This window comes from Chiloscyllium plagiosum, chromosome 42, assembly GCF_004010195.1.
Source record: "Chiloscyllium plagiosum isolate BGI_BamShark_2017 chromosome 42, ASM401019v2, whole genome shotgun sequence".
Classification (NCBI taxonomy): domain Eukaryota; kingdom Metazoa; phylum Chordata; class Chondrichthyes; order Orectolobiformes; family Hemiscylliidae; genus Chiloscyllium; species Chiloscyllium plagiosum.
Window position 1 is genome coordinate 358,811 of NC_057751.1, and position 13,902 is coordinate 372,712.

The following is a 13,902-nucleotide window of genomic DNA, read 5'->3' on the forward strand; positions in this document are numbered from 1 at the left end:
CATACCCCAAAACATCAGATTGTTTCATTGGTTTTAATACTATCAACACACTAAATTCAAATTTGATTAGATTTGGGTATCTTGGGGCAAATTTTAAACTGATTGGCTGAATTTGAATTTGTTTTTGTTTCACAGCAACTCATCTGCAGCTATTTGTTTTGACCAAGTATTACATTGTTACATTGCTCAGGACTTCCTGTGCTTTGTTCGTCCTTACTAGCTTTTCAACTCTCTTAAAAGTACAGTACATCTCTACACCTTCATAACACCCCCGATCCGTTCCACCTTCACCCCCACCTTCATCTACTTATTGCATTCCCAACTACATTCACCCCAGCCCCACCCCCTCGCTCCTATTTATCTTTCAGCCCCCTTGGGCCACCGCCTCATTCCTGATGAAGAGTTGCTGTTCGCAACATCGACTCTCTTACTCCTCAGATGCTGCCTGACTGGCTGTGTTTTTTCAGCACCATACTCTTTGAATCTTCAGCATCAAAGCCCCAAACTAATCTTCACAATTAAAGCCATAAGTCCCTTCATTCATCTATCTTAAAGTTTTGCCTGTTCGCTTTTCAAAGTCGCTTGATTTAAAACTAAATAACAAGCAGTAAAAAATCTACATCAAATTTTGACTTCAAAACCTTCTTAATCCACACTGTCCAAAAATGTCCAAATTCCAGTTCCTGATCGTCCTTAAATATAAGTACATGTACCCGATACTACACTGACTGAATCAAGTCTTGTCCCCCTGTAGTTTGCAATAACACCAAACCCAGTCCTGTCACAGAGTCATAGAGATGTACAGCACAGAAACAGACCCTTCAGTCCAACTTGTTCGTGCCGACCAGATATTCTAAATTAATCTAGTCTCATTTGCCAGCACTTGGCCTATACTCCTCTAAAGCCTCCCTCTTCGTTTACCCATCTAGATGCCTTTTACATGTTGTATTTGTACCAGCCTCCACCACTTCCTCCAGCAGCTCATTCCATTGCCTTAGGTTCCTTTTAAATTTTCCCCCTCTCACCCTAAACCTGTACCCTCTACTTCTGGACTCCCCCACTCCAGGGAAAAGACTTTGTGTATTTACCCTATCCATGCCCCTCACGATTTAACAAACCTCTATAAGGTCACCCCTTGGCCTCTGCGGCCCTGCCTATTCAGTCTCTCCCGAAAGCTCAAACCCTCCAAACCTGGCAACATCATCTTTTCTGAATCCATTCAAGTTTCACCACACCCTTACTCTGCCAGGGAGATCAGAATTGTACACAATATTCCAAAAGTGACAACCTTTTCAGCAGCGCGAGCCAGGGATCAGCCAGGAAGGGACGTTTCAATATAAAATACTTACCTCATGAATCAACAGAGCAAAGGCTGAATGTGAGTGGAAGCGGACACGGGTACTACTGAGTTAGTGAACTAATATATTCAGGCAGTGGCTAAACCTGAAACACTGCACATGCAGCATCTTCCTCCTCTAACCAAAAAAAAGACTCTTTTTGGAGGATGGGTAAGGAATGGATTTTTCAAATCTCTTTTGGCAATTTAGAGTAGAGGCGATAGAAGCTATGGCAGTTGCATGTTCCTCTTGCAGGATTTGGGAAGTAAGGGTCACCTTAGTGTCCCTGCTGACTTCCCCTGTGGGACGTTTACCCAACCCCAGCTCCTCCCAGACCGCGTTAGGGAAGTGGGGCTGGAATTGGATGAACTTTGGACTATTCTGGAGGCTGAGGGGGTGATAGAGAGGAGTTACAGGGAGGTAGTCACACCTAAGTTACAGGATAAATGTAGCTGGGTGACTGCAAGGAGAGGAAAAGGAGATAGGTAGTCCTCAGTCAGTGCATGGGTTCCCTGTGGCCGTCTCCCTCAATAATAAGTATACCACTTTGGATACTGTTGGAGGGGACGACCTTTCAGGGGAAAGCCACAGTGGTCAGGTCTCTGGCACTGAGCCTGCTCTGTGGCTCAGAAGGAAAGGGGAGAGAATAGTGATAGGAGATTCAATGGTGAGGGGAACAGACAGGAGATTCTGTGGTCGTGAACGAGACTCCTGGATAATATGTTGCCTCCTGGGTGCCAGGTCAGGGATGTTGCGGATCGAGTCTACAAGATTCTTAAGGGGGAGGGTGAACAGCCAGAAGTTTTGGTACACATCGGTACCTAGGACATTGCTAGAAAAAGGAATGAGGGTCTGAAAAGTGAATATAGGGAGTTCGTTTGGAAGCTAGAAGGCAGGATGAGCAGAGTCGTAATCTCAAGATTGCTACTGGTGTCATGGGCTAGTGAGGCTAGGAACAGAGAGCGAGTGCAGATGAACACGAGGCTGCAGAGTTGGCGTAGCAGGGAGGCTTCAGACACGTGCATCATTGGGATACCTTCTGGAGAAGGTGGGACCTTTAAAAGGAGGACGGGTTGCACCTGAACTGGAGGGGCACCAATATCCGAGGCAGAAGGTTTGCGAGAGCTCTGCGGGAGGGTTTAAATTAGTTTGGCAGAGGGGGTGGGAACCAGAGCTAGGGATCAGAGGATGGGGTAGCTGGTGAACAGGCAGATACAGCATGCAGAGAATCTGTGAAGAAGGCTATACAGGTGATTGGACAAAGTTGCAGTCAGTGTGATGGGTTAAAGTACGTCAATTTTAACGCAAAAAATGTCAGGAATAAGGAGGAGGAACTTCGAGCATGGATCAGTACTTGGAACTACGGTGTGTTGGCCATTATGGAAACTTGAATATCACAGGGGCAGGAATGGTTGTTGGATGTTCCAGGATTGAGATGTTTCAAAAGGAATAGAGAGGGAGGTAAAAGAGGTGGGGGAGTGGCTGATATACTCAAACAGGTTGATGTTAAGAAGGAGCATGTGCTGGAAATTTTGAAAAACATGAAGATAGATAAGCCCCCGGGTCAGATGGGATCTACTCAAGGTTACTACAGGATGTGAGGGAAGATATTACTGTGCCTTTGGCGATGATCTTTGCATCCTCACTGTCCACTGGAGTAGTACCAGATGACTGAAGAGTGTCAAAGAAAGGGAATAGGGATAACCCTGGGAATTACAGACCAATTAGTCTTACATCGGTGGTGGGCAAACTACTGGAGAGGATTCTGAGAGACTGGATTTATAATTATTTGGAAAAGCATAGCTTGATTAGAGATAGTGAGCATGGCTTTGTGATGGGCAGGTCACTGAATTCTTTCAGGATGTGACAAAACACATTGATGAAGGTAGATCAGTGGATGTGGTGCATGTGTATTTTAGCAAGATGTTTGATAAGGTTCTGCATGGTAGGCTCATTCAGAAAGTAAGGAGGCATGGGATACATGGAAATTTTGGCTGTCTAATACAGAATTGGCTGGCCCATGGGAGACCGAGGGTGGTAAGAAATACAAAGTATTCAGCCGAGAGCTGTGGCCAGTGGTGTTCCACGGGGATCTATTCTGGGACCTCTGCTCTTTGTGACTTCTTTAAATGACTTGGATGAGGAAGTAGACAGGTGGGTTAGTAAGCTTTCCAATGACACAAAGGTTGGTGGACTTGTGGATAGTGTGGAGGGCTATTGTAGCTTGCAACGGAACATTGCCAGGATGCAGAACTGGGCTGAGATGTGGCAAATGTAGTTCAACCTGGAAAAGTATGAAGTGATTCACTTTGGAATGGCGAATTTCAATGCAGATTACAGGGTTAAAGGCAGGATTCTTGACAGTGTAGAGGAACAGAGAGATTTGGGATCCACGTCCATAGATTCCTCAAAGTTGCCACCCAAGTTGATAGGGTTGTTCAGAAGACGTATGCTGTGTTGGCTTTCATTAGCAGCGGGGTTGGGTTTGAGAGCTGTGAGGTTATGCTGCAGCTCCAAAAGCCGTGATTAGACCACATTTGGAATATTGCATTCAGTTCTGGTCGCCTCACTGTAGGAAAGATGTGGAAAGTTTGGAGACAGTGCAGAGGACATTTACCAGGATGCTGCCTGGACGAAGAATCTTATGAAGAAAGGTTGAGGGAGCTGGGGCTTTTCTCATTGGAGCGAAGAGGATGAGAGGTGAATTGATAGAGATGTACAAGATGTTGACAGGCAGAGATAGAATGGGCAGCCAGAGACTTTTTCCCAGGGCGGAAATGTCTATCATGAGGGACTTAATTTTAAGGTGATCGGAGGAAGGTTTAGGAGAGATGCCAGAGGTAGGTTGCTTACACAGAGGGTGGTGGGTGCATGGAATGCACTGCCAGCGGTGGTAGTAGAGTCAGATATATTAGAGACATTTAAGCGACTCGTGGTTCAGCACATGAATGATAGTAAAATGTTGGGTATGGAGGTTAGTTTGATCTTAGGGTAGGATAAAAGGTTGGCACAACATTAATGGCTGAAAGGCCTGTAACGTGCAGTACTGTTTTATGTTCAATGTCTTGTACAGCCGCAACATGACCTCCCAACTACTATACTCAATGCTCTGACCAATAACGGAAAGCATACCAAACGCCTTCTTCACTATCCTATCTACCTGTGACTCCACTTTCAAGGAGCTATGAACCTGCACTCCAAGGTCTTGTTGTTTATCAACACTCCCCAGGACCTTACCACTAAGTGTATAAGTCCTGCTCTGATTTGCCTTTCCAAAATGCAACACCTCACATTTATCTAAAGTTAACTCCTCTCCTACTGTCTCTCAGCAACACATTCTCTCTCTGCTGGACTGTCCACCTCACCCACATCTCAGGTTCCAAAGGCTATACTCATAAATATAAGCTTCCTGTAATAATAAAGCCCAGCTTCATCAATCCTGAAGCAAGCAACCCTTACCTTTCTCACCAACAAAGGGCAGAGACCAGGAGAATACATCCATGAAGTTTGGAAGCCAGTAGGGGTGAGGGGAGCAGTTAAATTGTCTAATATTCATCACATTATTTTCATATTTCAATATAGCAGCTGTAGGAAGGAGAATGCAAACACATCACAATGAATCAGCACAGATCAAACACTGCAATGGACTTAAGTATGAACAGAAAACACAGCAGACTACTCAAAAAAGTATATACTATGGCAGTGGTAAATAAATGAATTAACTTTCTCACCTTTGTTATTATAGACATCTAGATAATTTGGTGCAGAGAAAATGGTTATTAAAGATGGAAAGCCAGTTGCCTGGTTTTTCCGATACATTCGGTACCTGTCAATTTAAAGAATCCAAGAATAAACAATACACTAACCAAATAATCAGCCACAGTATCACAGAGGTTGATGGACAATGAAAGACTGCTTCCATATTGGAGTGAGAAAAAACTGGATTCACACCAGCAGGAGAACAGAGAGAGAAAGGAGACCTCGATGCACTGGAGCGAGTGATGGGACAGAGACTCACTGGAGAAAGTGGGTGATGGAACTAAGACCCACTGGAGTGAGTAGGTGATGGGACTGAAATGTATTGGAGCTAGTGGGTAATGGACTGAGATGCACTGGAGAAAGTGGGTAATGGGACTGAAACTCACTGGAGCGAGTGGATGATGAAATCGAGACAAACTGGAGCTAGTGGGTAATGAGCTGAAAATGTGTTGCTGGAAAAGCGCAGCAGGTCAGGCAGCATCCAGGGAGCAGGAGAATCGATGTTTCGGGCATGAGCCCTTCTTTAGAAGGGCTCATGCCCGAAACGTCGATTCTCCTGCTCCTTGGATGCTGCCTGACCTGCTGCGCTTTTCAGCAACATATTTTCAGCTCTGATCTCCAGCATCTGCAGTCCTCACTTTCTCCGAGTGGGTAATGAGACAGAGACTCACTGCAGAAAGTGGGTGGTGGGACCAACTTCTGTAAGAGCCTTTCCAGATACTGAATCTGATACTGAGAATCCCGTGTGTGGTAATGGGAGCCCCGCCTCGCCTCTCTATATCCACAACAGTGCCAGTGCTATGAGAGACAGGAAAAACAGGCAACCAAGAGGTGGGAGCAATGGCTTCCAATCAGATGTCTGTCCTTACCCGGAATCCTGAGCCTCATGTGCACGGATTACTGACAACAAGTTGTTGTGCTGCAAAAAGCGACAAACTGCAGCATAACTGAAAAGGAGAAGAAAGTTGTGTCAGCATGAAAATATTGCTCAGCCACTGGGAATCCTCAATTCCTTCACAAAACATGTAAACTCATTAGAAAATCCATATTTCCCTTGGAATCAGTGGAAAAAAATGAAGCAAACCTTTTTTTATCATGGTGCAGGATGGAGTGTGATAAGGGATCATGTGCAGATAAGAGGAGGAAAACAGGCTGCATGTACAAAACAGTGCAATGGGACTGCTCACAAGCCCATGGTCAGAATTCAAACTACAACATCACCACTATCTAGTTTCACACATATCCACATCCTCATCCTATCTAATTCAGTGATGGTGCAGCTTAAATTGCTCACAAAGAAAGCCCAGTGTTACTGCTACAGTTGGGGGGGACAGGGTGTGCTGATACCTTTTTAGTCTCACTCATCATGGGTCATTTAAATCATATTGGTTTTCAACTGTATCCAGTCTAGCATTAGAAAGAGATCAGCCAGCTTTCTTTAATCAACAAAGAACAACTCATTCACGAAAAAGAGAAGCTCCGCATTCAAACATGTATGGACGATTGACAATGATCTCACAGCACAAATTTAACATGTAACAAATATGGGTAACAGACAAGCCACAGTCAAACACCCACAGCACACGATAGATCAAATCGAGTCTCCCCAACTCCCACCCATATCTTAATGACACAATGAGTCACTAGATTGCATTAAACTTCACAAAGGATGACAATGATCTGACCTAGTAACTCATTTAAAAGCTGCTCCATCCATATTGCCTCACTGTCTGCTCACACCCTGATGCGTCACCTTCCTTTCCAGGAACTGGATTCTTGCAAACACCATTCCAGCATTCATTCACAGAAACAAATCCAGCTTTTCACAAACAGCAAGTGTCACCAAATAAATCCTGACTCCTGTTTGTTTCTTGAGCTCGAATCGGTTTTCTTTCTGCCTTCTTCTCCAACTGACTACAATCTGGCAATTGTTTTTCATCAAGTGATCAGCGGAAAATCATGCAACAAGCTCTGCTCATGATCCTCAGCAGTGTTAAATGCAACTAATATTTTGGAACAGTCATTTGGAAATGTAGCCATTAGCAGTTGGATTTGAATACAACAACCCCATGGAACTCTCTGGGCCCTGACTGACTTTGACTGGACTAAATTGTCAGACCAGCAGCTGGGAGCTACACAACAGTCAGTGATGTAGAGGTAGATCTATGAGTTTTTCTTCTTCTAACCCCAATGTGGATTTAACATTAGGAAACCATCTGGATGAGGGCTTTCAAAGTTGAATAGTTTACACACAAAGTGCTGCCAGTGAAATAATGATAACATGGTTAAATATACATCTTGGTCATCTCGAAAATCTCTGACGCTCATCACATTACAGATAATCATCTTTGCATACTCCCTAACTCGGTGCCTCCTTCATCTATTTCAAGTGTAACGAAATTTCAAGCATGAGAAACTGACATCCCCTAAGTTTGTGTCCGGTTAGGGTAAAATGGAAAGGGAATGCTGTTATCTTGGCAAATACAAGCGAATACAGTTGTTAATAAAGTGTACGGGACACGTGCCTTTACCAGACGTGGTTTGCATTACAAGAGCAGGGAGGTCATGCTGGGGTTGCATAAAATTTTGGTTAGGCCACAGCTGGAGTAGTGTGTGCTGTTGTGGTCTGTCCATAACATGAAGGACGTGATTGCACTGGAGAGGATGCAGAGGAGTTTCACCAGGATGTTGCCTGGGAAAGAACATTTCAGTTTTGAAGAGAGGCTGGATCAGCTTGGATTGGTTTCTTTCGAGTAGAGAAGACCAAGACGGACCCTGATAGAAGGGTATAAGATTATTCAGTACATGGGCAGGTGGAAGAGGAAGCATCTGTTCCCCTTGCTGGAAGAGTCAGTAACAAGGGAATATAATTTTAAGGCCAAGGGGAGGAGGTTTAGAGGGGATTTGAGGGAAAATATTTTCACCAAGAAGGCGGTGAGGGTTGGAATACACAACCTGGAAGGATAATTGAACCAGGAAATCTCAGAAGCTTTAATAAGAAATTGGATGAGCACTTGAAATGTTATAACATTCAAGGCCATGTACTGAAAAGTAGCACGAGGGCAGATTTAGGGCAGTTTTTGTCAGTGCAGACTCAATTGGCTGAAGGACATCTTCCATACTGCTGCAATGATTCTGCTGCAGGAGTATGATCAGCTGAGGCCTGAATTAGATTAGATTCTCTACAGTGTGGAAAGAGGCCATTCGGCCCAACTGGTCCACACCGACTCTCCGAAGAGCAGCCCACCCAGACCCATTCCCCCTAACTAATGCACCTAATTCTATGGATAATTTAGCATGACCAATTCACCTAACCTGCAAATCTTTGAACTGTGGGAGGAAATCGGAGCACCCGGAGGAAACCCACGCAGACACGGGGAGAATGAAAAAGCAGAACCGGAAAGGGAATACATTTTGGATTATTAATTGAGTCATGAGCAAATTAACAGAGGGCAAATAAGATTAGCAATTTTGATGCCTCACTCCAAGATGGGTTTGGGGAAAATAGGTTTCCATTCATGGGGCACTGGCTTCTGGACAAACCGAGTGGGACAGGAAGAAAAAGAAATGTCTACACTGAGAGTCCATCAGACAGTACAGTCCACAAGAGGGAATTGTGGTGGAAGAGAGCACTTCTTATTAAAAGGACTTCAGCCGAGAGTGAGAAGAGTAAGGTCAATGACAGTTCACCAGATGATTCAATCCTGTCCTATGAGAGAGGGATTAAGATGCAATGGGAGTTACGTACAGGCCTCCTAACAGCAGTCAGGATGTGGGCAAGAAAACAAATCAGGAGTTAGTAAAGGCATCATTACAATAATCATAGAAGCCTTCAAATACAGGTGGACAGGGAAAATCAGATTGGTAGCAGATCTCAAGAAAAGGAATTTGTGAAATGTCTGTGAGATGGACAATAGACATAGGTGCAGGAGTAGGCCATTCTGCCCTTCGAGCTTGCACCACCATTCAATATGATCATGGCTGATCATCCTTAATCTGTATCCTGTTCCTGCCTTATCTCCATAACCCTTGATTCCACTATCCTTGAGAGCTCTATCCAACTCTTTCTTAAATGAATCCAGAGACTGGGCCTCCACTGCCCTCTGGGGCAGAGCATTCCACACACCCACCACTCTCTGGGTGAAGAAGTTTCTCCTCATCTCTGTCCTAAATGGTCTACCAGGTATTTTTAAGCTGTGTCCTCTGGTTCGGCACTCACCCATCAGCGGAAACATGTTTCCTGCCTGCAGGGTGTCCAATCCTTTGATAATCTTATATGTCTCAATCAGATCCCTTCTCAGTCTTCTAAACTCAAGGGTATACAAGCCCAGTCGCTCCAGTCTTTCAGCGTAAGGTAGTCCCGCCATTTCAGGAATTGACCTCGTGAACCTACATTGTACTCCCTCAATAGCCAGAATGTCTTTCCTCAACTTTGGAGACCAGAACTGCACACAGTACTCGAGGTGTGGTCTCACCAGGGCCCTGTACAGCTGCAGAAGAACCTCTTTGCTTCTATACTCAATCCCTTTTGTTACGAAGGCCAGCATGCTATTAGCCTTCTTCACTACCTGCTGTACCTGCATGCTTACCTTCATTGATTGGTGTACAAGAACGCCCAGATCTCTTTGTACTGCCCCTTTACCTAAATTGATTCCATTTTTGGAGCAGACTGTGGTACAGCCCACGAGGCAACAGGCAATTTTGGATTTGGTGATGTGCAATGAGGCAGACTTGATTCGGGAGCTTAAGATGAAAGAACCCCTCGGGGCCAGTGACCAAAATATGCTTAACTGCAGGATGATTTCTGAGAGAGAGAAGCTGGAATCAGATGTAATAATACCACAACTGAGTAAAGATAATTAGAAAAACATGCAAGGGGTGTTGGCCAGAGTTGACTGGAAGACAGTGGAGCAGCAATGAAGGAGTTTCTGCAGTAATTCAGGTGGCACAGCAGAAATTCATCCCAAGGAAGAAGAAACATAATAAGGGGAGGATGAGGCAACTATGGCTAATAAGGGAAGTCAGGGACTGCATAAAAGCAAAAGAAAAACAAACCAATTTGGTGAAGATTATTGGGAAAGCAGAGTACTGAAATGCCTTTAGAAACCAACACAGGATAACTGAAAAAATAATAAGGGGGAGAAGATGAAATATGAGACCAAGTTGGTAATAATATAAAAGAAAATTGCAAGAGTATTTTTAGATTTATCAAAGGTAAGAGAGAGGCACAAGTTGACAGTGGAGTGCTGGAAAATGATACTGGTCGTGATCAATTTGGATTCCCAGAAGGCCTTTGACAAAGTATGGCACAGTTAGCTCTTAAATAAGTGGCCATGGTGTGAAGGGCAAGGTACTGGCATGGACAGAGGTTGGCTGACTGACAGAAGACAGGATAAAGGAGTCTTTTTCAGGGTGGTAGCCAGTAATTAATGAACTTGCGCAGGGGTCACCGTTGGGCCCATTATTATTCACATTATAAATTAAAAGGATCTGGATGAAGGTACTGAGAGCTTTGTCACTAAGCCTTCAGATGATACAAAGATAGGTGGAGGGGCAGCTGGTGTTTCGGAAGTGGGGAGACTGCAGAAGGAGTTCGACAGGCCAGGAGGAGTGGGCAAAGAAATGACAGACAGAATATAGAGAAACCTCGATTACCCAATCATTACCCGAACATAGGAATATCTGGCAAGACTGCAAGGTCCCGATGCTCAGCTAAACTATGTTATCCAGCATTGGATTATCTGGAATTCAATTAACCGATCAAAATACTCCGCACCCGTGTCCTTCAGATAATCAAGGTTCCTCTGTATAGTGTGGGAAAGTGAGAGGTTGTGCACATTGGTATAAAGAATGGAGGCGCAAATTATTTTCTAAACACGGAAAGGCTTTGGAAATCTGAAGCACAAAGGTACTTGCGAATCCTAGTTCATGATTCTGTTAAGATTGCCATGCAGGTTCAGTTGGCAGTTGCGAAGGCAAATGCAATGTTAGCATTCATTTTGATAGTGTAGGATACAAGCATAGAGATTGATTGCTGGGGTTGTATAAGGCTCTGGTCAGACTGTGTTTGGATTAATATGAATAGTTTTGGGCCCCAAATCCAAGCAAGAATGTGCTGGCTTTGGACAGATTCCAGGGGAGGTTTACAAGAATGATTCCCAAGGATGAAGGGCTTGTCATATGAGAAGCAGTTAAGGACTCTAGGTCTACACTTGAATGAGTTGATCTGATCAAAACTTACAGAATACTGAGAGGCTGAATAGAGTGGGCATGGTGAGACTAGGACCTGAGGGCATAGCATCAGAGTGAAGGGATGACCCTTTAGGACTGAGATGAGGAGGAATTTCTTCAGCCAGAAGGTGGTTACACTGTGGAACTCATTGCCCCGGAAGGCTGTGGACGCCCAGTTATTGAGTGCATTTAAGATAGAGATAGACAGGCTCTCGATCGGTGATGGATCGAAGGTTATTTTCTTTTTAGATTAGATTACTTACAGTGTGGAAACAGGCCCTTTGGCCCAACAAGTCCACACCGACCCTCTGAAGAGCAACCCACCCAGACCCATTCCCCTACATTTACCCCTTCACCTAACACTACGGGCAATTTAGCATGACCAATTCACCTGACCTGCACATTTTTGGACTGTGGGAGGAAACCGGAGCACCCGGAGGAAACCCAACAGACACGGGGAGAATGTGCAAACTCCACACAGACAGTTGCCTGAGGCAGGAATTGAACCCGGGTCTCTGGCGCTGTGAGGCAGCAGTGCTAGCCACTGTGCCGCCCAGAAGAAGACAGGAGAATGAGGTTGAGAAACATAACACCCATGATCAAATGACAGAATAGACTCAACGGGCAGAATGGCATAATTCTACCTCTCTATCTTATGGTATTATTATGGGACACACCAATCTTCACAATCTTTGCACATGTGCCCTAACACAAACCTAAAGAAGTAGGAGCAGCCTCGTACAGTGTTATGACTGAAGTGATCTGGTGTCTTCTCACTGCCGTAATCCTCTGTTGGGTCTGACCACAGCAAGTCACACATAGGCCCAAAGGCTGGTGGCTCTTTGAATCTGTCTAACTGAAAGACATAAGACAAGACGTTAAAATGAAGCAAGGAAAGAACATTACTGAACACACTTCACAATCTCAGGGCACCAGAAAATTGAGGACAGTCAACAAAACGGGTCATCTGAGGTCCAGTCATTGTTTTAAGACCAGAAGCTCAAGACCCAATTTATGCACAGGAAGATCTCACAAACTGGGACAGAAAGCAGGGAAGTGACAGAGACTAGAATATGGAGGACTGATACCTGCAAAAGATGAATCAGATACAACAGTAGCTTGCTGAGGAGTGACAGGACAGGGAAAGGAGAACTGTTCACCAACATGAACAGGTCTGTCAATTCACTTTGGCATGTGTGACTCCTTATCCCAGCTCAAGGACGGATCGTACTTACTCTCCTGATGTCATCTAGTGTGTGCACATCGGGCGAGAGGCCCCCATGCAGACACAGGAACTGACGATTGACTATTGCAGCCAGGGGTAGACAATCAAACGCACCCATGCAGGCATTGTAGAGATGGTCCGAGTACTTGATCCTACCTGGGGAGAAGGACAAAAACAATTAAACAAAACAACCATTCAATAAGCTCACTCACTCATGGGTTTTCCCCATCCCCATACCAAACTGCTGTGCACGCCCTTAAATTACTCTCAGCTTCCAGCAGGTTTGTCTTTAAACAAGATTAAACAAATCCACTGGTATCAGCTGAAGAAGTTCTCCAAGAAAAGACTGCTTTCCACCAAGTGAAGCGTAGTCACCTGCTATCATGTTGGATATCTGGCAGCAACATGCCACAAGCAGCAGTGAGTTACACACAACGTGGAACTGGCTTGTGAGTTGAATTATATGGTTTGGGTCAGCACATTGGCCAAAAATGCTCTGATCCTGTTTCATGGGCTATGATCCCAGTTGATAGTGCTACTGAACACATCAAATTCCAGAACAATATCAAGCTTGATCAATGGTTTCTCTTTTGAGAAGTTAGTTGATGTGGTAGTCAGTTACTGAAGCAATCACATAGTCCGCAGAATTTCTTTAACAACAGAAGTTTTTCATCCAGTTCAAATTCAAAAAGAAAAAAAAACAACAAACCTCAAGATATAGATGACAGTTCAGGAAAATCTTGAGACATAGAACAAAACAGTTTTCAACCTTTTTGTGCACACCATCATTTTAGAGATTCAAATCCAGAGATATTACCCCTCTCGATCAAATCTTTATGTTTGTCATAAATGCGAGCTTTGACTTTCTCAGCTTTTACTAAGCAGAAGATTTTCAACCAAACTCTTCTCATTTTGAAGTTACACAAGCTAAATTTTTCTACTTATTCCCATAACTTTTCTGATAAAGTTGTCTGCAGAAAATTCTGTTTGTAATTTTTATTAATGACTTGGAAGAGGGAGTCAAAGGATGGGTCAGTAAATTTGCAGATGGATTGGTGGAGTTGTGGATAGTGAGGAGGGCTGTTGTTGGCTGCAAAGGGACTTAGATATGATGCAGAGCTGGGCTGAGGAGTGGCAGATGGAGTTCAACCCTGTCAAGTATGAGGTTGTCCATTTTGGAAGGACAAATAAGAATGCGGAATACAGGATTAATGGTAGGGTTCTTAGTAAGGTGGAGGAGCAGAGGGATCTTGGGGTCTATGTTCATAGATCTTTGAAAGTTGCCACTCAGGTGGATAGAGCTTGTAAGAAGGCCTATGGTATTAGCGTTCATTAGCAGAGGGATTAAAT

The 13,902-nt window shown here is 44.3% G+C and overlaps 1 protein-coding gene across 4 annotated transcripts in view; it reads right to left on the reverse strand.

Annotated features, from left to right (window-relative positions):
- LOC122543003 (serine/threonine-protein phosphatase 2B catalytic subunit gamma isoform-like) overlaps positions 1 to 13,902 on the reverse strand; it is a 56,142-nt gene that overhangs the window by 16,251 nt on the left and 25,989 nt on the right. For all 4 annotated transcript variants that reach the window (XM_043681157.1, XM_043681158.1, XM_043681160.1 and 1 more), the window contains exons 5-9: positions 12,563 to 12,708; positions 12,044 to 12,183; positions 5,966 to 6,043; positions 5,069 to 5,163; positions 4,797 to 4,922 (exon numbers count right to left, since the gene is read on the reverse strand). In XM_043681157.1, coding sequence (XP_043537092.1) covers positions 4,797 to 4,922; positions 5,069 to 5,163; positions 5,966 to 6,043; positions 12,044 to 12,183; positions 12,563 to 12,708 — 585 coding nt within the window. The remainder of the gene's footprint in view (positions 1 to 4,796; positions 4,923 to 5,068; positions 5,164 to 5,965; positions 6,044 to 12,043; positions 12,184 to 12,562; positions 12,709 to 13,902) is intronic.